The sequence below is a fragment of the Pagrus major genome, chromosome 6 (assembly GCF_040436345.1).
Source record: "Pagrus major chromosome 6, Pma_NU_1.0".
NCBI classification, from domain to species: Eukaryota; Metazoa; Chordata; class Actinopteri; order Spariformes; family Sparidae; genus Pagrus; species Pagrus major.
Genome location: NC_133220.1, coordinates 11,028,763 through 11,053,790, shown reverse-complemented (window position 1 = coordinate 11,053,790; position 25,028 = coordinate 11,028,763). Strand labels below are relative to the sequence as shown.

General features: G+C 40.3%; 2 protein-coding genes across 2 annotated transcripts; both read left to right on the top strand.

Moving 5' to 3' along the window:
* Positions 1-6,109: 6,109 nt before the first annotated feature.
* Positions 6,110-7,783, top strand: LOC140998377 (potassium voltage-gated channel subfamily A member 10). Its single transcript, XM_073468646.1, has one exon. It carries the CDS (start codon positions 6,110-6,112, stop codon positions 7,781-7,783), a length of 1,674 nt encoding a protein of 557 aa, XP_073324747.1.
* Positions 7,784-18,472: 10,689 nt separating this feature from the next.
* Positions 18,473-23,316, top strand: LOC140998372 (uncharacterized). Its single transcript, XM_073468641.1, has 6 exons — positions 18,473-18,791; positions 19,990-20,621; positions 20,809-20,913; positions 21,128-21,189; positions 22,283-22,543; positions 22,707-23,316. Exons 2-6 carry the CDS (start codon positions 20,000-20,002, stop codon positions 22,743-22,745), a joined length of 1,089 nt encoding a protein of 362 aa, XP_073324742.1. The 5' UTR covers positions 18,473-18,791; positions 19,990-19,999; the 3' UTR covers positions 22,746-23,316.
* The last annotated feature ends 1,712 nt before the right edge of the window (positions 23,317-25,028 follow it).

Genomic DNA, 25,028 nt, shown 5'->3' with positions numbered 1-25,028 from the left:
TATCTAATAATAAATGTATTTAAGTACCATAAGTACAAGTAAAAGGAATTTGACATATATTTTATGGGTCTAATTACCAATGAAATAAATTCATTAAAAAATGTGCTACATTGGCTCTGATGAAGCGTACAATCTGCAAAGTAACTACTAGTAGTAGGAGAGTTAAAGTAAAAAGTACCACAAAATTAAAATTAAATTAATTAATTAAAATCTAATCACCAATGCAGAAACTGGATGACAATGTTTTGGTGTATTTTAGAGTTTTGGTTTATCCTGCTGAGTTATTCTTTGGGATTGGTTTTACAGTAAATCCTTAATGGTTTTACACAGTTGTATTTGGATTCTCTTACATGTTGTTCATTATTTCATAATCATGGCATATTTTGTGTTATCCGTCTTGTGTTGTTGTTTTCAGAACAGGACTCTCTTCCCTGGTTAAATAAAAAGCCAAACTCAGCATGTGGACATTGAAGTTGCCTGGCTGACTCCCTACACCCTCAAGCCACCAGGGGGCCTCTGATTATTTTCGATTGTATTCTATTTTCAAAACTTTCTCTCTTTTTATGTAGCAACTTCGTGCTTCTTCAGGTTCAGTTTTCCATTTTATGTTTTTTGACGATGATGTGCACAAAATCACTTGGTTAGGATTAGGAAAAGATCATGTTTTACCTTAAAATATCTGTTTTGGTCATCTTAAACACACCTAGAAATTGTCTTGAACTGCGGTCACTGGCTTGGCTGCCTTCTCCACCATCCCCTCCACCTCCTGATATTACAGTCAAGTCATAAACTTGTAATGTGAACGTGATATGACACTTTCCGTAGAAACGTCAACATGGTGCTTATGCCTGTGACATGTACAAACGTGAACTTGTTTGGTTTCCAGAAACCCTGAAAATTAAACTGCCAAACTAAATAGTAAGCTCCAAAAGAACTGAATAATAATAATTATATATTTCGGTCATATTTATTCTTATATAATCTTACATTACCTCTTATGACCCCATCTAGATATCAAATGAACCCTTAAGGGATCCCAAACATGTGACTGAGAAACAGTGATCACTGATCACTGAGCCACTCGCCCTGAATCCATATGAGCTTGTGGCACTCTGCCATTTAACATTACCCAACACTGTTGTTTAAGCTGTATGGGGGGTTTATATACTGTAGCTGTTGTGCCCTTGTATGCTCCTGACCCAACCTTGTATGGTATTTGCAGTGAGGAGAAGCCCTGCCACAATATATAGGATTACTAGACTGGAATAACCAGCTGCCTTTACAACAGATATACGATTACCAGGCTGGAATATCTAATCCGAGCTCCCTGACATGCACTTTGAAATCCTGTCACCCTTAATGGATGAGCATATGGGCGAATCAGATAGAATTACATAGATCATGTGCACAAGATGAGATTTCGTTACTTGTTACTGTCATACTGTCATTTCCAGAGTGAAGTGTCCAAATCAAATCAAAGCCAATAAAACAAAGAAACTGAAAGCAAAAGTCAGACAGAAGATCTTCACACTGTAAAAGATAAAACAATATTTTTCATCATCGATTTATCTGTTGATTCAGTTGTTTTCTGCTATTTTTGCATTGAAAACTACTGTAACTATTAATCAGTTAACTGAAAAGTTGATTATTTTTCTGTCAATCAACAAGTGACATATAAAGACTCAAGGACATTCATCACTCAGGTGGTTGTAATCTGCATGACTGAGAGTTCATCTACTCTCAGACTGGACCAATCAGAGCAGCGTAATTATGATTGACTGTAAATTTAAAATGACTAATTGCATTTGGAAAGCGTGTGAAATTTGTTTCGTCATACCGTAGCACCTGACCAGCTGAGGAACACGCGGCCAATGTACCTTCACCAAAGAACCACAATGAAACAGTATGAACTGTTGTGATGAAGCGGCTTTAATCCATATTGTCAAACAATGAGTAATGTGAGAGGCGTTGCTGATAGTGATGAATCCACAGGAATCGTCACCTGAATCTTCAGATCCGCTCGCTTTATAGAGCTTACGCTGAGTTTCAGTTCATTGTTTGTTGTCAGAGATAAAGCTCTGCGCTCTCCCACTGGACATAAACTCAGCACTGAAGCAGACAGACACAGTTTGCCACTAGCTGGTGAACATAGTGAAGCATTCAGCAGCTAAAGAGCCAGATGTTTCCTGAGGGAGCTGGTAGAGACCAAAAATGGAGCTAAAAGAAGATTAAATACTGGACTCACTCTCGACTCCAACTGAATGGTAATGTTGTCAGTAACTTCTGGATGTGTAAATAAGCAACTGTTTGCTGACAAGTTTGCCAAAAGATGATAACATTGATATCAATGTTGTATTCGATGCTTGTTTCCCAGGTGGTGGTGCAGTAAAATTCTGAAGTTCTTGTACTTCACTTGAATATTTACATCTCAGGCTTCTTCTTCTTAACACTTCAGAGGGTGTTAGTGTGTTGTAGCTTTATTTAACGATATTAGATAATATTTGCTTTACAGTTGTAAATGAGGAATAATAATATATAATAACTTGTTTTTTTAAGAAGACTTCAAAGCATTATTGCAAATATTTTGTATTTACTTATTTATTGATTTTTTGTTACAGAGCGTGCATTTTAATTAATGCTTTATAATTATAATACATATTTTTTTGCTTTTAGTTTATTAAACACTACATAATATTGATTTCTCTGTTGACAAACAATTAAATGCTTTATAAACCATTTATAAAACAATTGTTTACTGTAAAGTTGCAACAGATGTTTATAATACTGCATGTTTCATCTATGAATAATTATAAAGTTGCAACTGATGTTCAGAAACATTTTCTGTTGCTTTTTAACAATGAAATAACTATTAACTAAAGTGTAATTAACTATAAATGTACCATTTGTTGCTGATGGTTATTATAAAGTGTTACCTGCTGCTTCTCCTCCTGAACAACATGTACACTTCTTCACTTCAGAGCTGAAGTTAGACTTTATTTTCCCTGAACAAACGTTGCTATTCCTGTCAGGCGTCCATGGCTCAAAGTCGAGCTCTATAAAGGTGTGCAGGAGGTGTTTATACCGATGCAGCGTCAGTATAGTTCGCACACAAGCATGCTGATGGAGGAACTGCTTTGTCAACACAGTCTGTTAACGGGTAAGGTGACAGTGTCATCGGGGGGAGGGCTGGACGCAGGGAGGGAGGAGGGACGGATGATGGATCACGGGCTGTGTAGAAGGACAGAGGGAGGGACGTTATCCCTCTGGTACGCTGTCAGTATTCCTGAGAGGAGTGACACTGCAGTAGCTGCAGTCCATCTCACCCATTTACCTCCCCTCTCCCACTTTTAGTGACACAAATCGTTTTGCAGGGGGACGGATTGATTATTTACCCTCTCAGTCTGACTGTGATCGCCCCCTCACTGTCCATTTTCCTGTCCGTCACAGATTCTATTACGAGGTGTTTAAGTGACAGGTCATGCTTCAGCTGACTGCCTTCTCAATGACATGTCCAGGACATGAAAGAGAAAGATCCCTGTATTATATATGGAGCATGTTGAGTCAGCTGAGTGATGATCCCTGCATCTCTGGTCTGTGTTTATGAACAAGTGTGTATCTCAGGTAAAAAAAAACGTGAAGATCCTCTCCACTGATGCACATGTACATGATGTTCCCGTGAGGACACATAACGAGATTCCCCGGAGGTGACCGTGTGTGGTGATGTATAGCAAAGTGCAGGCTGTAAAGTCTTAAAACAGTTTTCTGTGACCTTGAAGCCATGTGCCTGCAGTGGTGCTGCTCGCGCCGCAATGTTACAGAGGACCAGCAGACAGCCAACTCCTGGCTGCAGCAGGGCGAGAGTGAGATGAGGGAATGATTTCCGTCTTCAGGCAACTGAGTTCTCTGTCAGGTAACACAATATTCAACCTATGATGCCAAATTGGCTGCCCTTCTGAGGAGGTTGAAGATGAACTTTGATTAAAGTTTTCGCTCCTCGGGAGAATTCATATTGTAACATGAATTCAGCCTTTTAATTAAGTCAGGCACAATTTTTCAACAGAGCTGCTTTATTAATGTGACAGACCTTCAGTAGCTGGAGTTGGTGAGGACAACTGGAATGAAAACACACGACCACATCTGCAGGATTTTCTTGGAAAAAGGACTGTTTTTACTCTCAACCCTCTTATAAATCTATACTTAACACCTCTAGAGTAAATGTGTGCCTTGAATAGTATTCATCAATACAACTGATTCTAGTGTACTAGTGTTTTATGGATTTGCATTAGCACAGAGATACAGTGAAGAGAAGAAACGTTCGATGGAGATTGTTGGGAAACCTCTGTGACGGTTTAAAATGTCAATAAAATTTCTCTCCACGCCAGCCTGTGTTACTGAAGATGTAAACAAGAGAGAGCTGAAGCCCCCGGGCAGATGTGCGCTGCTGCAGGTATTGAGAGCTATGACAAGTCCTGTAACAGGGGAAGAATAGAGTATAATCCCCAAGGTGAGGGTGGATTGGATGATCCCGCATGTGGATGCTTACTCTGCAGGAAAGAGGGGAGAAAGAGTGGGTCCCACTCTCCCTTCGCCACATCAAACAGCGATTGGCTCCTGCAGAGTAAATCTCCTATCAGAGGAGCTACCTATACCGTCCTCACTTATCCCACTGACGGAGGAGGGAGCAGGGAGAACAAAGCCAGGTGACCCCCACATTCAAAATACAGTGAGTTTGTGTTTGCCTGTGTTTGTGTGTGCGCGCATGTGTACGTCTGCATGCGCATGTGGGTACCTCTGGCATCTCTGGTTTCTTATAGGGTGTTAAATTACCCAATGGGAGCTTTAATAGAGCTAGAGACACTCTTGATTGTGAGTCTGGATGAGGGAGAGATTGAAGGGAAGAAGGGGGAGCACAGCAGAGCTTCCAAGCAGGGTAGAGAGGGCACAAGAACTTCTGCAGAGCCGGGGACATGGGTGAGTGGTGCGGACATCTGCGCACAGCTGGATTTAAACTGTACACTTAATTAGACATGTATTTGCATGTATTTGTGGGCGATTTGTTGTGAATTTGTTGTGTCTTTTAATGTTTGCTCAGTGTGAGAAAAGGCTAAGTTAGTTCAGTGGGACATTTTTACAATTTAGCAGCAAGGAGTTGCTTTTAGAAATAAAGTGTATTTTAAGATGCAAAGATGTGGCTCTAACAGCACTTTTCTGCCCTCTGCATCTTCAACTGTCCTTTCTCCTGGACTCACTAACCCCTCTTTGCTGACACGGCACAATCAATACATTTATTTTTTGCATAAGCCCTATCATGATGTCCTTACATAAGACGATTCAATCCTATATCCTGTTCTGTTACGTTATCTGCTACGATGCAAGTGGAAATAGAATCAGATGAGTCTCTCTGAGTACGCAGGGCCCCTCGGTGTCAAGTGGACACAGAGGTTGCAGCTTAAACGCATGTGTCCGGATTTGGTTACCTGTCCGAACCGGACAAATCTAATAATAAACAGCTGCGGAGAGATAAAGTAAACGTGATGCTGATTGACTACAGGACCGAGATGGATTAAGTGAGATGGTAGTTAGAAAGAGGGAGATTCAAATGTTTTTCGACGGTTTTCAGTCAGAAGTGAAAGCTCAGATGTTTTTTTTTTCCATGAGGAAATTAAACATGTTTGGCTTTGTAGCACATGATCAGCAATATTACCGTTCATACCCTGTGTAAGCACCTTCACAGTCGATCTTGCACAGTCTGTGTTTTCATTCGGTTGTGGGAGTGAATTAGGGGGAAAAAAATAACTGTACAAGCAGAGTATCAGATGGCAACTTCTCTGCTGATGTAAACAGGAGCTGACAGAAAAACCTCTTTACCATCAAAACTGTATTGCACTATTTAACAAAATTAAAACAACTTTGCTTTTTTTTACCCCCCCTCTTTTACAGATTATACAGAGGACTGACTCCAAAAGAGGCATACAGCTGCCTGAATGATAGTCAGAAGGAAGGAGGCCCTACCAGGATCTTCAGCGTGGCACTGTTCGTGGTGCCCCCTCTGTCTCCTGCACTCGAACCGGGCTGATAGACGGAGCTGTGGCTAGGGACAACACAGGGGATGGAGGTGCCGCTTGTTAATTTTGAAAACATGGATGATGTCGGCATCAACCTGGGAGACCCGAATGACTCCGGGTACCCAACTTCACCCACCTCAGAGGCCCCCGATCAGAATCTCTTCGCCCAACAGTCGCCACATAGAGGACGACGTGGACATCATTCTGCTCAGGAGGGGTTGTCACCGTCCACTCCTCCGACTCTGACCACTAAAGCGAACTCCAGCAGCGCCAGTTTGATCTCTAACCTGAAGCTCCTGATCAACAGCGAGTCTCCAACTGACAGTGTCTTCAGTAAAATGGCAAAGGATTGCTATGAGAATGAAGATTTGTTTGAAAAGCACTGCCTGGAAGAAAAAGACGAGAAAGTCGTCATCAATATTTCAGGCCTGATGTTCGAGACCCAGCTCAGCACCCTGAATAAGTTCCCTGAGACGTTGCTCGGCGACCCCATGAAGAGGATAAGCTACTTCGACCCAATGAAAAACGAGTACTTTTTTGACAGGAACCGGCCGTCGTTTGATGGTATTCTGTACTACTATCAGTCAGGAGGGAGAATCCGCAGACCGGCCAACGTTCCCTTAGATGTGTTCGCGAATGAAATCGTTTTCTACGAGTTGGGTCATGAGGCAATGGAGCAGTTCCGCGAGGACGAAGGGTTTATCAAAGAGCCAGAGGTCCTTTTGCCCACCAACGAACTACAGCGACAGTTCTGGCTCCTGTTTGAATACCCAGAAAGCTCCAGCGCGGCCAAATCTGTAGCTCTGGTTTCTGTGTTTGTCATCGTCATTTCCATTTTCATCTTCTGCCTGGAGACTCTGCCAGAGTTCAGGGACGACGGTGACTTTCCCCCGGCTTTAACCCAAATGATCAACGGGACCCAAGACGGTTCTGCTCCTCAGCCCGCCGCCAAAGATGTGATGGCGTATTTCACAGACCCCTTTTTCATTGTGGAGACTATTTGCATCATTTGGTTCTGCTTTGAAGTCGGCGTCCGTTTCGTTGTGTGCCCCAGCAAGAGTGATTTCTTCAATAATATCATGAATATCATTGACATAGTCTCTATAATTCCCTACTTTGTAACCCTGGGAACAGAGCTGGCTACGACCCCTGACGATGATATGAACTCTGGTCAGAACATGTCCCTGGCAATCCTAAGAATCATCCGTCTGGTGAGAGTTTTCAGAATTTTTAAGCTCTCCCGACACTCGAAAGGGCTTCAGATCTTGGGGCAGACCTTGAAAGCCAGCATGAGGGAACTTGGGCTGCTTATCTTCTTCCTTTTTATAGGAGTCATCCTATTCTCAAGTGCCATCTACTTTGCAGAAGTGGATGAGCCCCAGACGCAGTTTGTTAGCATCCCGGACGGCTTCTGGTGGGCTGTGGTGACAATGACCACTGTGGGATACGGAGACATGTGCCCCATCACGATGGGAGGCAAAATGGTCGGCACCCTCTGTGCCATTGCTGGTGTCCTGACCATCGCCTTGCCCGTCCCGGTCATCGTCTCCAACTTTAACTATTTCTACCACCGTGAGACTGAGCAGGAGGAGAAACAGATCATGGATGCGGCGGCGGAGGCTGCGCAGAAAATGTCAGCTGCGAACAAGTACGGAAGCACACCTTCGCTTAACAAAAGTAACGGCACCTGGCAGAATGAGAAAAACGGCATGCACTGATAGAGAAGCTACGCATTTATATCAAGGGCATGAAAAACACACGGACAAACAAAACATATCCAGTAGTGAGATGAACTTATCTTTCTCACTATTTTGTACTCCAATGTCACACATGGCAGCATTTGTGCACACTGTTCCAGTATTAATAGGCACTGTGTGGTGAGACAGCCTTGAAACTGTCTGTCTGTCCGTCTGTCTGTCTGTCTGCTTGTGGATGTGTCAAAGTGCAATTAACACAACTCAACAACTACTATGTCAGTTACCCTTGATGAGAAGAGCTGAAAGGTATAATTATCATCATTTCATCCAGTGCAATATGAAGAAAAAAGAAATGTGACGGCTCATTTGTACTATAGACGTTTCATCTTGTAGATTGTTGGAACTATACGAGTGACAGGAAGAGTAAATTTGACCTTGAGGTCCGTGTAACAGTAAGTTTATCCCACAAAAGAAATCACAACAGGTTTTGATAGTCATTTAAACTATAGGTATACTCCTGAGCTAATATTACGTCTCAGTTCCACGTTAGTCTACACTTCGTCATTCTCAGCAAAAATCTAGACAGAACTTGGCAAGATTCTCAAGGTCAGGAGTGTGTCCAGTGTAAGGCAAGAGGACATCGCCGCACACATTGTCTCCTCAGCAGATCTATAGTTGTGAATGCTCAGCAGCAGGCAGCGCTTCTCCGTGTGACACAGCGTAACAATATCTGTGTGATAAATAGCTGGCAGGGTTAGTAGCCTGCGATTAGTCTCGTAGATAGGCTGCAAAGTATAAGACAAACCCTGAAACTGCTTTGCTGTATTATAGCACGTGCAGCAGTTGCATGCAGCAATTCCAGTGTTGAAAATCACATTATTTTTATCTACACGGTTTTCATTTTTATTATTTGGCATTTTACACCAGATTACACAGATTTAGCTGTACAAGCAGTCACCTTCTAACATGCTATTGTAATGTGAATTTACCCTTTAAAACCTGTATAAATTCATTGCACTCAATGTATTTTTTTCCACATATCGTTTAAGCACTTTTGGAGTTTTACCTCATCGATTACGCTTTGTATTAAAGTCCTTGTAATAAGTGTTAGGTTATAGGTAATAAGGTCCTTAAAACCATGTTTACACCAAAATTAGTGTGCGTATTCAGGTTTTATAAAAGGGTGTAAACCCACTAAAAATAAGCGATTGACTCCCTTCCCATTGCCAGGAAACGACTTTCTGTGTTTTTTTTCTTATGCCATATTCGTCATCATAAACATGTTAACAGTAGACAAACTTGTTTTAAAAAGTCGTAGTCATATATTCATCATAATAGTCATAATATTCTGAATTACACACATTGCGTTAGGAGTCGCTTCTTTCTCATCTTTGTTGAGAGCTGCACGTGTGCAGTACGTTTTTTAATATCTTTAACTTCAGTCTCTCTTTCAAACGAGTTGAACGATGTTTGTTGAAACGCTGCTTGGACAGAGACAGATGGAAAAATATTAACAAGCCAGCAGCCTTAACTTCAACACATGTCATAGCGTCGCACCTGGAAAGGGGTGAAATTACGCTTGTCCACTGTGGTGTTGTGTTTTTATCACAGCCGACCAGATCTAGAGCCAATAAACATCCGTGACAACTGCAGAGTCATTTGACGGATGAGTGAATGCTGATTGTAAACATTTATATATAAGACAAAAGCTAGATGTTAGCAGGCTTTACTGAGATCTTTTTATTGCAAAATCAAGATCAATACATGCCCATTTTATGCATTTATTAGCAGTTAACTATGTACTTATTATTTGTCAACTATGCTATGCAGGACTTAAGCGAGGACAGCGTCACACACAGTGTTAACTGTTGAAAAGATGGGGTTCACAGGTCACTCATCTAAGAGAGAGCATGCCTCATGTACAGAGGCGGAAAACTCCGCAGCCTGGAGCCCTTGTTGCATGTCTTGTAATCTTTAAAATGCTAGTAAGTGTAAAATAAAGGAACTAATAAGGAATTGTTCTCGCTGTTAATCTGGCAACTACAAATGCATAGTTAACTGTTAAAAAAGCACAATAAATATAAAGTATGTATTAAGCAACAAACAAAAGCATAGTAAAGGTTTTAAATCAGAGGTTATTAGTTAAACTCAATAAATGTCTTTTTAATGCTATTATAAGAAACTCACAAGGCTTTTATAAACATTCTTAAGCGTCTATAAACTGTTACCATGTTTCAAGCGCTTATAAATGTCTCATAATCTAACAGGAAACATGTTTATCATGCTGTTACTACTGCTTATATTATCTTATTAATGTTAATATGCATCTTATAAGGAAAAATAAGCCCGGTATTACCTAAAAACTAACAGTTATAACGAGGACCTTAATATAAAGCTTTACCAAAATGGAGGACGAGATATATATTTGTGATCAGACTTAGAGAAACGAGGAGACACTCGTGTATTTGAACATTTCTCCATTTACCTTCATTCTCTCATTTGTATTGCATGGCATAGTGTGCCGAAATGAGGTTTAACTCTTATTATCAGTAACTGAGGGTTTGACATATTTATTGTAGCTAAATATATTCTAGCATTTTTAATCATGTAGTGATGATCATTATATTCCTTGTGATAGGGAAAGCCAATACTTTGACTGGAATTTGCGAAATGACGACATTTGTGTCTCATCAGGTAAAAAACATGAGTCCGTACTATATATGCATGCCACAATCCAATCTCGAAAATGTACTGTATGTGAGTTTATTATACATATAAATACGGCTTGTATAGAAATGGCAGTGGGTGTAGTTGTAACACAATCAATGCCTTTATAATAATCCTACAATATGCAATAATGATGACGCGCGGGTGGAAAACAAATGTGTTTCACTCGCGGAGAGAGCAATACCTGTAAATGAAATGCAATAAGGTGACGTCAGTTAGTCACGTTGGTACTCAGCACTTTACTATGTTATGAAGCACTTAATATGTGAGGACTGTTACTGTATGTGTCAACATTGTACAGTATACAATGTCATTATTTGTTTTATTTATCCTGTAAAGAGTGCCTTTCATTAAACATGTATCTGAACTGTGCACAGTTTCCCTCTGATGATTGTTCCCGTGACATCGAGCAGATAAACTTTTTGTTTGACAATAATAGTGATGAATAGAGGTGTAAGTGTCGGTGCACGGCTGCAGGGCTGATACTCATTATCACCTCGTGTCAGCTGTTATTATCGCCTGCTCACTGCTGCTTCTCTGCACCGATAGCATGATGGCATCCCTCTCTCCCTCCCTCCGTCTCTCTTTAGCTCTCTGTCGAAGAAGTCCTGTCTAAGAATGTGTCACATCACAAGAAGGAAAAAGAGTCGCATAAGTTGTTTGTTTTTAAATATATATCTGGTGTCGTGGTGTAGATGGCGGACTGCAGAAGCAGACGTTTCTCACTGTGTGTTCTGTATAACGAGCCTGTTGTCTAATTAAGAAATGAGTCGGATACAGCCCCGCTAATAATAGAAGTCATGCAGGAATGCAACAGATTGATTACTGACATACTGAGGAGTTTTTTGTGTTGTTATCTGGGATATTAAGTTAAAAAAAAAAAGAGGAAATGAAACATAATTGGCAGCACATTGTGAAAATACCAATGATGGAATGTAACTAAGTACATTTACTCAAGTACTGTACAGTACAATTTTGAGGTACTTGTACTTTACTGCCACTTTATACTTCCACTCCATCCACTCATATTGTGCTTTCTGTTCCAGTAAAGTAACTAGTAACTAAACTTGTCAGATAAATGTAGTGGAGTAATAAGTGCAGTATTTGCCTCTGAATTGTTGTGCAGAAGAAGTATAAAGTAGCATAAAATTGGAAATATTAAAGTACAAGTACCTCAAAATTGTAGTTAAGTTCAGTATTTGAGTACATGTAGTCAAGTTAAGTCAGTTTTATTTATATAGCCTATAATCACAACCATGCTGACGCAGTGCGCTTTACAATCAGTAAACACCCTCAAGACCCACTTGAAACACTTGAAACCCAACACTTGAAAAGTACAAGAACCTTGAAATTGTACTTGTAGTAGAGTACTTGAGTGAATGTACTTTCCACCTCTTGCTAATAAGAACTGCTGTTTTCAAAACAACACTTCATCAGATGCAGAAGATCTGGTGCTGTGGGCTTGACAATGCCTTTGACTGTGATAGCTTGAAAAGCACCAAATTAAATATGCAGACCAAATGAATCATTTATAAGATTATCTATCTTGGCCTCTGAGGCAAAGAGCTGGCTGTTTAATTTGATGCTTTACTGTCCAGTACAGTCACATCAAGGACAAACTCTCTGTCAGGATGTTAGAGAAAACATCTCATTTGGATTTTTTGTAAACACCAAGCTTGTGATTTTACATTTCTCTGAGCTGATTCCTCCTCTGTCAGCTGCTGAAGTCATTTCCTGCTCAGACATACTGGCTGTGTCTTTGCTGTCTGTTCAGCTGCCTGTTCATCTTAGTCACTAGTTAACGGTCAGGTCAGCTGGCCGCCCTTCTGCCCTGATGATCACTGATCGCACAGTGATATACCAAAGACGAGGCCTGATAACATTTTAGCAGTTAACGGACAGGTGGCTCCTGCAAGGTCAAAGCCAATGTGAGGCTGCCATCTATAATTCATCAGGTGTTCCACGAAGAGATCATATCCATCCTGCCTGAGAATCAGCACAAGAAATTCATTCAAAGACCAGCAGATGGTCTTGATCACGGTGACACAGCAGACTGTACTGCAGCCCTAAATGGATCTATAAATACCAGCCTCGCATGACTCTCCTCTTTACTCTCCAGCTCACTGACGAGCTGTGTCAAGCTTTAAAGGAAACAATGCACACGAAAGTTCAGACAGCGAGTCTCATACCAGTAGATTGGGTTACTGTTTTGTCAGCGGGCACATTATAAGCCAATCTGAGAGCTGCACAGACAGCAGCCTGTGTACTGTAGTTCTAGCACTCCAGAGGGCAAAGACACTTGGGCAGAAATCCCTCCAAAGTCTCCTGTTTCTTCCAGTGACGGTAACACTCCTGGATGCAGGACAAGAGCACACAGGCTGCAGTGACCTTGGCATTTTTGATCAAAGTGCAAACGAGGTGCTGCTTAGGAGCACAGCTGGTGTAATACTGAGTGGCGAAGCAGTCCTCATGGTTTAATATTGATCAGAGTTCAGCTGTGCTCACCTACAGTATTACTTCAGCCATTGATTCAGCGCCCTGACTTTGCTGACCAAGAGCATTCAGACATGGCTTTTGCATTACTTTTATAGCATCTTTATAGACTCCAGGCCTGATATGATTGAATTGAGCAAAGCAAAAAAAAAAAAATCCTCACCAAAAGGGAAAGAGTGCATCGTGACAAATGAGCAGCATGTTTTTGGCACCGAGCTCGTGAGGGGCTCCATCTGCTCTCTCAGCACTGAGAGGATGAAGGACAGACAGGTGGACTCATCCTGCAGCTCGCCGTGTTGACGGAGGATCAGAAATTCCTGACACGGTGTGATAACACAGCCAGAAGTCACTCTGTTTATCACTTTCAGTTTCACTTGCTCCACACGATCATGCTGGAAAATCCCTGATGTCATCAAGGCGTCCCACGCGCCCGCACATTTAATGCTGTCTGAAATTTAAGATGACACGAGTCAACTTCAGTATGGAATGCTGAGGGGGTGTATCAGTAAAATGTTTATTGACAACATTTTTTCTCAGGAACTGGATTAGTATCCAAAGCCTGATCTACCTAATTACTTTTGGCTATAGGCCTCCATTGTTGTCCAAAAAACTCGATGGGTGAGCCATGCTGGTGGGTCACATTTTCCTTCATCACACGACCACTGAAGTTCATTTTGAGTTCATCTCACATACACCATCCTGCTGCTGCAATGCCGCTGTTTATGAGTGGTGTAAAAGCGTTTGAGTTGTTGCCAGGAAATATGAAACTACGTTACACATTAACAGATTCTGTCTTTCGGTGACATAACAAGAAACTCTTGTGATCCTGACTGAGAGTTTGTGGCAGAAGGACTTTGTTCCTGAAAACTCTTCAATTATTCAACTGACATTTTGGTCGACTTCAATAATTCAAAGAGGCTCAAAGGAGCATTTTTGATGACCGGCTTTCAATATATCACAACACCAGTATAATTTATATCATGGTAAATCAATGAAGCATTTAGGGTGTATTATATGCACAGGTAATTCATAATTTTGGATGCAATTGTATTCTCCAGTGTCTGTCTGAATCTGCTTAACTCTTGTTGTGCTCAAGCTGGATTTTCCCATCAGTCATATTGAGATTGAAAGTGGAGTCTCATGACAGAGAGGGCGAGGAATGATCCAAGGAGATAAAGATTTATGACAGGTAACTGCACGCTGACTGCTCTGCTGCAGTGCGTCAGCCCTGGAGGTCAACGGCCAGACTTCTGTGGGACGAAACGTGAGTCTCACATTTGTCCTGCTTAACGCCCATGAAAAATGAAGGAGGTGACCTGAAGTATCAGCCGGGCTCAGACAGTAGACGACGTGCTGCCTTCAGATGACCACAGGCTGCATTTCACATCTGGGGCGGGCAAATACTGTACGTGCACAAGGCGATATGGTCGTCCAGCTGCAGTCCATTACAAAGATGAATCTGGATAAACGCCACAAAGATAATTACCTACATTATTCTGACAATAGGAAAGATTATAAAAGACGAGCTTCCAGAATAAAAAGAAATGTCTTCAGGCTACCTGTAAACTCACCCACTGCTACTAAAACAATGTTTACTTCATTTCACCATCATCATATTACAGTTATTGATCGTACGTAACCACATATAGATACATTACCTCATCCCTCCTGCAAACAGCTTTGTTTCAAAATGAAAAATAACATTTGAAATGCACTCCAGATCAAGGTCTTTGTCAACAGGGCAGCCAGAATCAACAAAAATAAAAGTTCCTTGTAGCTGCTTTAATAATAATAAATACATAATTTGGGGTAGTTTGATCAATAATGGATCTTTTTATATGTTCATCTCATGTTTTGTCTGTAAAATCTTAATCTGTAAAGTAAATAGCAGCTGAAGCTGTCACATTCGGGATGCAGGATAACATCAGCTGTCTGATAAAGGCTTTAAAATGAAATAACAGAATGGGCCTGAAATGAACATTTCCACAGACAATCCGATAAGACGATGCTTTAATTATGTGTACGAGAAGCAAATCATTGATTGAGTAGCTATCTCTTTTGGTCCAGTGAATGCGTACAAGCAATGCATGCCATCTTGATAAAATATGTGCATATATCGGTATCTACACTGGCAATCTGCCAAAGTGAGTTGTAAGATATCGGCACGACAGATTACAGCAAACATCAAATATCAAGCATGTGTCAAATACATATATTGGAGGGAAAGTACAATGTTTCCATCTAAATTATAGAGGAGTAGATGTGTAAAGTAGCTTGAAATAGAAATACTCAGGTTAAGTTCAAGTTCCTTGTATTTGTACTCAGTTACAATCCACTGCTGCCTTCAGGTGACGTGACTGACGTGGGACAGCACGCAGAGGTGGGTCCGCAGTGTTGAGTGTGACACCCTGTGGCTTCACTGTGGTACTGCACTAAAGCAAACTGGTGGGAGTTTTCCACTGACTGTTTGCTTCTGTGAAGGCCTAAATGTTAAGTTGTACATTTATTTTTTTCAAAATGGGCGCGAATGAGTTTTAATTTTGTAGGCTCATCACACATGTATTGTCTCTTCTCTAAAGTGAGAGTGTTTTTCTAACTAAAATGACAAAAAGCTGATTAAAATTACCTTCTGCAGGCAACCAGTCATTTACATTCAAGATGAATGGAAATCTCTTTACAGTGCGACATAATTAGGAGAAATTAAAGTCAGAGTTTCCCTTATAACATAAAACGAGAACCAGAAATATGATCTATGTAGGTCAGTTGGGGTTATTAGGTCACTGACGATGACTAAACTACAGTCTGCTTTAAACTCTCCAGACAAAACAAGGCTCAAGAAAAGAATGTGTTTTGTTAACTCTAAAACCAGTTGCACCACGAACGAGGCAGCAAACCAGTTATGTTGCTTTCATTTCACACAAAACGCCTCGTGTTTCAACAGGTCAGATAAGAGATCACTCATGAAGTCAGATACGCTGGTCATAAAAAATGTTAATCGATGAGTTATAAGCAAAGGGTCAGACTTTCTTCTATGAAAACAGTCCTACTCTGAACACTTCCTAGAAATCTTCGACCGCATTACAAACTTCTGCTGTAATTGGGCCGATCCCAGCTCATTCACGTCTGCAAACTGGAGGGAAAAGTTAGAGGTTACAAATCTTAAATTAACCTCCTGACGTCATAAGTTCACTGCCGTGGTTAATGATTAACTAGATTACAAAGGTGAAAATGATGATGAATTGATTTCAGTAAGTAGCCTAGTGAAATCTGCAAGCATGGAAACAAACTTTGAAAGCCTTTCCTATAACTCAGGTTTCAGCTCCTCAAATGTGATGACTGACTGAATATCTGGACTGTTAGTTGGACAAGACAACACACCTGAAGTTGCCACACGAGCTCTGGAAACTTATGATGGTGGTTTTTAGATTAAACAACCAATGAAAATCATGATTGACTGATTAATGACAGTAAAAAAATATAACTTGCACACTATGCAACATACCATCACCTGTATATGTGTATGAAAACTGTCTATACACACAGGTAAAGGTATGTTATTGTATCAAAGTGTGACAGTAATACTGTACTAAGAGGTGTCATGATATTGTGATATTCACGATAACCTTGATATTAAAATATTAGAATACTCATATCGTGTTAATAATACACTTGCCTCGTGCATCTTTTGTTTATGAGTTCATCTGGTTGCCTTTTCACTAGTAATTGAGTATTTGATAGTTATTGTTCATTTTTCTCCACATCCCTACACTTGTAATGTACTTTGAGAGTATATTATCTGCCAAAAAAGAGACAAAACACACAGTAAACATAGATTTGATTGCTAGCTTCTTTTTTACATATATTGATAGTATTGTTATCGTGACTTTGTTTGGCCATGATAGTCGAATGGTGAAAATCTGACATTGTGACAGCCCTAACTGTACTATACTATTGTACTACTCTGGTGTAGTATACTGTTATAGTTCATGTTGACATACTACTCACATGCAGTATATCACTGACTTTGCTGCTACTCACTACACCACCATGTCACCTCACCTTATATAGTATTGCACTATTAGTTTAAGTTCAACTCTGCTCATAGTTACTGCACGTATACTGCTTAGATTGTCACTTCGAGTGAAACTGCACTTTTATGGCTCCTATATTGATCTACTTATCTGCTCTTATTTCTGTCTCTGCGCTGCTGCAACGTCTGAATTCCCCTCTGGGGATCAATAAAAGCTGATCTTATCTTCACTTAATGACAGTCTATTACACAGACCAGCACCAGTATGAAAAACAGCTGCTGGCTACGTTATTTACTGAGGCCATCATGAACACACTGTGGTGTTTTGAATACTGCGAGCTTTATTTCCCCGCTGGGAAAATAAAGGTAATCAATGAATCGATGAGAATGGAACTTTGTCATCTGTCGGCACAAATAATGTACATATGATGCAGCTTGTGTTGTCCTCCTCTTTTGGTCTATTTAGATATATCTATCTGTGACATGCAGTGGTAACTAAGTACATTTACTGTGCTCCAGTCCAAACTGACCTTAATGGATAACACAATTTGCTACTGTTTTACTTTGTTTATATGTGGCAGACCCTGCCACCTTTCTAGCTTCAAACAGTGTTCTGGGGACAGCTTGTTTATTCAGTTATGGAAAAAATACATATTCCTGAGTTTGTGTTATTACAAACTTTTCAATTTCTTCTCCAAAACTACAAAGTGCCCCTTTAATGTAGAATATAAATCAACTAATAAATGATGATGTATTACTCAATATTGATTAAGCTTCTTTATAAACTAGTTTAAATCAGCACCACCTTTACCAACTGCACATTACAGATGCTTACACATTAATGCATCAATAATTATAATCTAAGAGCATATTTATTATTCCTAAATAGGCTATTCTGAATAATGAGTACCTTAAATCTACTTTTGTAGGCCTTCGTCTACCCAAGTTGAGTACTTATTTCACTGTAACACTACCTTTAGTTCAATAATTTTAATATTTACAGTATTAATGAAGTAATAGTACAAACTCAGAAATGTTTATTTCTTTCCGTAACTGAATAAACAAGCTGTCCCCATGACACTGTTTGAAGCTAGAAAGGTGGCAGGGTCCGCCACATATAAACAAAGTACAACAGTAGGAAATTGTGTTGTCCTTTAGGGTCAGTTTGTTTATTTAGTTTGTTTAAGCATAAATAAAATCAGTCAATGCAGATATTTCTCATTTCTTCCCCTAAACTACACAGTGCACCTTTAATCTAAGTATCTTACGATGAGGTACCCTATAAAGCAAGGACTTTGAGGCAACCTTTAAATGTATCTCCGCCTGATGAAATGCATGAAAACACATGAGGTTCACGCTGTTTCTCCCTCAGACACAGTGTGTATAGGAAGTGACCTCTGCAGCTTCAACTTCCTGTAAAGCAAAAACGTGGCCAAACCATCGCGGAGGAAAATGACGACACAGGACTCGAGAGCGAAACCGTAAACAACAAGGCCGGCATCCTGACGTCTCTGCCTCCCGAGCCCGGCTGGAAGCCAGGAAAACGCGCTGATTGTTCCCGTCCTCCGCCCACTCTGCTCCGGCACATGACGACAGGCGGTTCCAGGTGAGAAAGGGGGGCAGAGACGTGTCCATACATGGGGTGGAGAATGCAGGTAGAGGAGAGGCTCTGAGGTAAAGCTGCTCAGAGTCAGTCACTTTTGGAGACGACTGGGACAAACAGCACGCGGATCTCTGCAGGGATTCAACCAGGCTGCTGTTGTTGTTGAAGGAGACGAGGTGAGTCCATAGATACACTAACCTCAGTCGGTGGCGATAAGTAGACTCACTGAAGACCATTACAGAGTTAGTTCTGCTTCTCCTTTTGCTTCACTTCTTTCTTTTTTCTCTCTGTCTGACTTTTGAGAAGTGTTTGGAAACACCCATAGACAACCATAGACAAGCACAGGAGTCTTCCTGGTCCACTTAATACACATTTTATACAGTTGTACACTAAATAAAGACGTTTTTCTTTGTATTTTTAGTTAAAATCATTTAATTAATCCATCAGCCAACTGAAAGAAAATGAATTTGCAACTGTTTTAATAATTGATTCATTTTTAAAGTCATTTTTGAGCAAATATTCAAAAGTTCCAGCTTCCTGGTTTGTTCTGATAATCATCTAAATAACTCTGTTTGGACTGTTAGACATACCTGTTGTTTGCATAAGTCAACATAGGCTACAGAGCATGTGGTGGAGTGTTTTTCACTATTATTTTGCTATGTAAGAGCAGATCAGTAATCGATTACTCAAGTGAATAATAATTGGTTTGCAGCGTCAATAAAGTCTAGGGCTGCGACTAAAGATTACTTTCATTGTGGGTTAATCTGCAGACAATTTTCTTGATTCATTTGATTGACTCATCAACATTTGGTCTGTAAAATGTTATTTAATTTCTCTAAAATCCTAACTGACACCTTTGTGTTGCTTGTTTTGTCCGACCAACACTCCAAAACCCAAAGAGAAAAGGTTAATTATCGTGGATCGCAGTAGCAAGTCAACAGGTTACAGAGCATGGTGGTGGGGGATTTTCACTATTGTTTTGTTATGTAAGAGCAGATGAGTAATAGATTACTCAAGAACATAATTATTAGGGCTCCAACTACAGATAGCTTTCATTATCGATTAATCTTCTGATTCACTGACTGTTTTCTTGATTTATTTAATTAACTCAACAACTTTGGTCTATATAATGTCAATTACATTCAAAAATCCTTTAAGGACAAAAGGTTTATTATCGCAAATTACTCAAGAAAATGATCATTAGTTGCAGCATCAATAAAGTTGAGGGCTGCAGCTGAAGAGTACTTTCATCATCGATGGATCTGCAGACGATTTTCTTGTTTTTAGTGATTAACTCACAAACTTTTAGTCTATAAAATGTCATGTCAATCTTCTAACCTATTGTGTGCTCCATGTTGTTTTCTTGTCTTGTAGTCATCCCGCCATGGAAACACAGACAGAAAACCAAAGGCCTGACAGCAACAACAATGGCCAGCTGATTTCTGTGCCTCACAAGGACACCATCCGTCTGCTGGAGGTGTTCGTGACGCGCAGTCTCAGCTTAAATGATGGGGCCCTGGGAAGTAAGAAGGAGAGGAAAGATAAGTGGGTGACGATGCCAAACAGGCAAAGACGACACTCCAGCGACCCTTCCATCCACTTGATGGAATTACAGGGATCAAGCGACGAGGATATCGGTCCATTTTCTGTAATCGAACCTCCAGCAAGTGTGCCCGATACGGTTCCCGAAGAACCAGAGAAACCCCCGAAGAAATCAAAGAACAAGAAGCCGTCATTTTGGAAAAGCTTTGTTGGTTTTTTCTCTCGGAAGAACAGCGAGGAGAAAGATGAAGATGAGGACAATCGGTCAGAGATGCCCGCGGTGGTCAAAGCAGAAGAGTCACTCTCTGACGCTGTGACCAACTGCCTGCCAGCAACGACGGCCACTTTACAAAAAAAAAAGTCCACTAGAAGAAAATCCATCAAGAGGAGATTCTCCAAAAGGCGGCGATCTACGATAAGACTAAATAAAGATCTCAACACTGCTGACATCTCCAGAGTTGAAGGTGAGTTTGAGGATTAAATAGATTGACCTGATTTGTGTGATGTAAGCGTGACTAATAATATGACTCACTGTTAATGTAACATGGATTCATGTAAATCTGGGTCACGTTACTGTTGTAAAAAAGCTTTTACTGCATGATTCCTTTGCATTAGTAGACTTACAAATAATGGATCTTTTTTGCTTTGCAGCTGTCATCAGCGTGGAACCGACGTACGCCTACTATGAGAAGGTGTCACAGGAACTGGAGAGGATCGTTCATGAAGTGAAAGAGGAAGATGAACAGCTCACTGACGGTGAGAAACTGTTCCTCGTTCATTACATGTCACTGCTAAATAGAGTTTATAGTTAACTTAATTTGAATGATGAAAGTTCCTTTCATCTTCAAATATAAGATCAACATCCACTCATATTAATTCCCTATAACTGCTTATATATTGCTAAAACTGATTTAGTATCATGTTGTTCAGCACATTGTTTAAACTTCCCCTTGCTGTCGTTTCATCTCAGAGCAAATCATCAACAGGATCATCGCTTTGACAAAGGAGCAGGGTGACGCCATAGACGACAAGGTTGGTATTCATCGTTGTTTTTAGTAAAAATGTTTGTTGATGAAACTCTGGGTAACAATCAAAAACTTGGGAAATTTCACAGGAAATTACTGAAATGGTTCAGACAGATCCTGTTCTTCATAAGATAGTAACGTATGATGTGTTTATAAGAAACAGGTGCTTTAACAGAAAGCAAAAGAGATAAGAGATGCAAATTGCCGCTTTAAGAAGTAGGAGCATTTTCTCAACCCATAAGGGACATCCTTCAGTTTGTCACATGACAGGAGATTTGTGTTTGTCACTAGACTGTGAGGGTATGAAACCTGCCATCTGAAAAGTAAGGAGTAACTAAAGCTTTCAGTCAGATGTTGTTGAAATCTTTACTTACTGTACTTCATGTACTTTGTGACATTTCACTGCTGATCATCAGTCTATATTTAGCTCCTTCCTTACCTCTGTGTGAGTTACGTAATGTGTTGTTTACCATTTACTGTATCGCCAGAGACGGTGTGTGTGCGACTGTGCGTGATAACTACTGAAAGTGTGATAGCAACGGGAGAGGAGGTGCAGAGTCACGAGTCACGAGTCACTGCTATGTAAAACACTGTATGTGACTGCTGTCTGTGGCTAAAACTGGTTCTACAGTGACAGAGCTGCAGCAATTAGTCGATAAATCAATTAGTTGATCGACAGAAAATTAAACTGAAACTACTTTGATTTTGATCGAATCATCATTTAACACATTTTTACAGTTTCAGTAGTTTAAGTGTGAGGATTTGCTGCTTTACGTTGTCACACATGGTTATAAACTGAGTAGTTTTTTTGACAAAAGCGACAATTTGATGACATCCACGTTTGCTTAAGTGAATCATGATGGGCATTTTTTGACATTTTCGCACATTTTTAAGATCAATCAATGAATCAATAAGGAGTTTAACCAGTTATCTGCTGGAATAAGACAAAATATAGAAACGTATTTTACCAACAGCTGTTTTTAGCAGTGTTTTTGGAGCTATTTTACAGTGTATTTATCCATGTTTATTAGCATTAAAATTTCACATAGGTCAAAGTATGTTGTATCTGCTGACAGCCGTCATCTCCTTATCTCCTCCAGCTGAAAGATAACCCCACCCTGAGTGGCTTCTTCCAGCGGATGTCCTACTCTTCCTTCCAGAAGTTGGCCGATGCGTATCTGGAGACAGAAGCGTCGCCGACCCACAATCCTCCCACTGTCCCACCGACGGCGCCTGAGCTGATCAAGTTGGCCTTTACGTACGACTTTACAGCCAAGATAGCCCGGCTCTCCAGACAGAATGTGGGTCACATTACTGGCCTGGGGAACCGTTATCTAGAGGACCGATTTGAGTACAAACAGGTAAGAATCAGACATGTTATGTGAGTTCAACCACATGTAGGCATAATGGTTTAAGTATGTGCTGTATTTCTTAAAAATGTTAGAGCAGCATATGAACAATAACCACAAATAAAATAGGCGAACATGGAGGTTTGGTTTAAAACTCTTTTGTTGTCTTTTACAGGCCTGTACGGATCATCCAATGTCTGACAGTGACAGCTGAGAGGCACAAACACGCAGAAACAAAAACCACTGCTGAAAGTGAAACGTTTACTCTTCAACTTCACTCAGGAAGTGGTGCAGGCCTGAATTCCCCTTCACCACGACAGACTACGTAAAACTAATTTTAAAACTGGTAACCAACAAATCGTGGCCATTTTCGTTTGATTTTATCTGCTCTGTGAAAAAAATTCTGCAACAGGATGTTTGCAGGAAAACCAGTTGAGTGGCTTCGGTAGGTTTGACTGAGCGTTTTAAGCACCGTTCCCAAACCCGTGGCTGTATTTCAGAATCACACACAGCTGATTCTACAAGTGACACTACTGTATAAATGTGATGCTCTTTTGATTTCTGCACATTGATTTCTAATGATACAAAAAGAGCAACACAATAATGTTGGATGTTTATACAACTGACAACTATGTGCAATTTTATTTTTTATTGTTTTACATGTCTAGGATTTTTAAAACGAGCGTATTTAGTAGAAGCTGAACTCAAATGTGACGTCTTTTCTGTTTGTTGATGTGAATGCTGGCATTCACATTCCACACTCAAATAAAAGATTTTTTAATTTATTAATGCTGATTTGTATTATTTTGTCATTATGAAACTATCCGGCTTTAATGATTGGTAAATTAACTTATGTCTCCCTAACTTTGCTAGACCCGAGCAATGTCGAACTATAGATGTCAGTAGTGGTAGTGTTGAGCTCCTAAGCAGCGCTATCCCAATCTGGGGTCAAGACTCCCTTTAAGTGCTGCAAGATAACTTTTAAAGAAGACAGGAGCCAAAAATGTGTTTATTTTTTCAGACTTTATAGATATTTGCATTTTTCTATTGAATTTCTGGATAATTTTCCCTCATCTGCCTTCTGATAATGCCTCTCTGGTGGAAGTGTGATTGGAAATGCTTCATTTGAAAGGGATCAAAGTCCAGAGAGGTTGGGAAACACTGCCCTGCTAGAGACAGTATGAGAGTTGTGGAAAGATTTAGGAATGAACAAGACCTTGAGTGTGCCACACCCATTGTTCTCTGACATACCTTTGAGCTGCAGAGACAAAACGGCCTGCAGCGTTGCACCAAGTGCTTTGAAGAAAAACATTCCTGCAATTACTGGCATTGAAGTGAACACGCACTGGAAGTAACTGCAGCTACCTTATGCAGAGTGTGGGTGGATCAGCTAAACATCATTAAAACACGTTCAAGTTTGTGGACAGTGTAATTAATTCCCATCTGCCGGGAAATTATGAGATGGAATGTGGCAGTCTGTCAGTTCTGTAGTTGAGGCATGCTGTGATGGCTCTCACCTGTGGAAAAGGTTTCCAGGTACCAGGTTCCAACCACACAGATGCCTTCCTTTGTATCCTTAATATTCTTGTGTATTCAGCGCAACACAGTGCTGTGCAACACATGTCCAGGCAGCAGAGAAAAGAGGATAGTGGATGTAAACAGAGAACAAGATAAAGAGATGGCTGAATGAACACAATAGTCCCAGTGTCCTGACCCGTCATGTGACACAAACCACTGAAATCTGACTCTTGTTCAGTGAAACTAAATATTTCCATACAATATACATTCGTGTCACGCCTTTAAGTTTCGGTTTAAAGGGAATTTCTAGAGATGAACTGTCTGACTTTGTTAACACAAATTCAGGTGACTATCAGGAAAGACAAAAATGGGACGTGCAAGGTAGCAGGTAATGGAAAAGTTATTATCATGTTTACTCCAAGGATTACAAAACAGTGTGGAGAAGCTCAGTGACTAAGTCATTATGCAATCAAAACTGAATACAAATTTAAAAAAACATTTGACTTGTTGTGATGTGTCTGATGACTAATTTATACACAACATAACCAGAGCCACGACTCTACAGATAGGTACAAATACAGTCCCTTTGACCCATTTTACAACAGCAGTTTGGCTTGACATAGCTGGTAAAGCCCAAGTGTAATTGACAACATTAATGACAGCCAGCACGTACGATACCAGCCCCTGCCTGTGGACTGCAGGCAAGCCAAAGTTTTTATCAGGGCAAATGTCTTTTGTGGACACGGGATTACATAACAACTTACTTATTGAGAAACATCACCATATAAGAGAAAATGTTTTAAGTTTGTCTTCTATGGCTGAAAAATAATCTGACAGTTGTCAACTGTCTGACCACAAAGTTAGTTGTTACAAAGAACAGAACAATTACATACATATAAAACTAAAACCTTACATTTTGTTCTTCTGACAATTATTTTAAGTAAAAGCCTGTTTTACCTGTTTAACACTCCTTTAACAC

What these genes read in the sequence shown, in the direction of transcription:
- LOC140998372 (XM_073468641.1), top strand. Translation starts at nt 20,000, where the DNA reads ATGGAAACACAGACAGAAAACCAAAGGCCTGACAGCAACAACAATGGC. An exon ending in AGATGAACAGCTCACTGACG is followed by an intron (nt 20,914 to 21,127) that starts GTGAGAAACTGT and finishes GTTTCATCTCAG; the next exon opens with AGCAAATCATCAACAGGATC. An exon ending in GTGACGCCATAGACGACAAG is followed by an intron (nt 21,190 to 22,282) that starts GTTGGTATTCAT and finishes TATCTCCTCCAG; the next exon opens with CTGAAAGATAACCCCACCCT.
- LOC140998377 (XM_073468646.1), top strand. Translation starts at nt 6,110, where the DNA reads ATGGAGGTGCCGCTTGTTAATTTTGAAAACATGGATGATGTCGGCATC.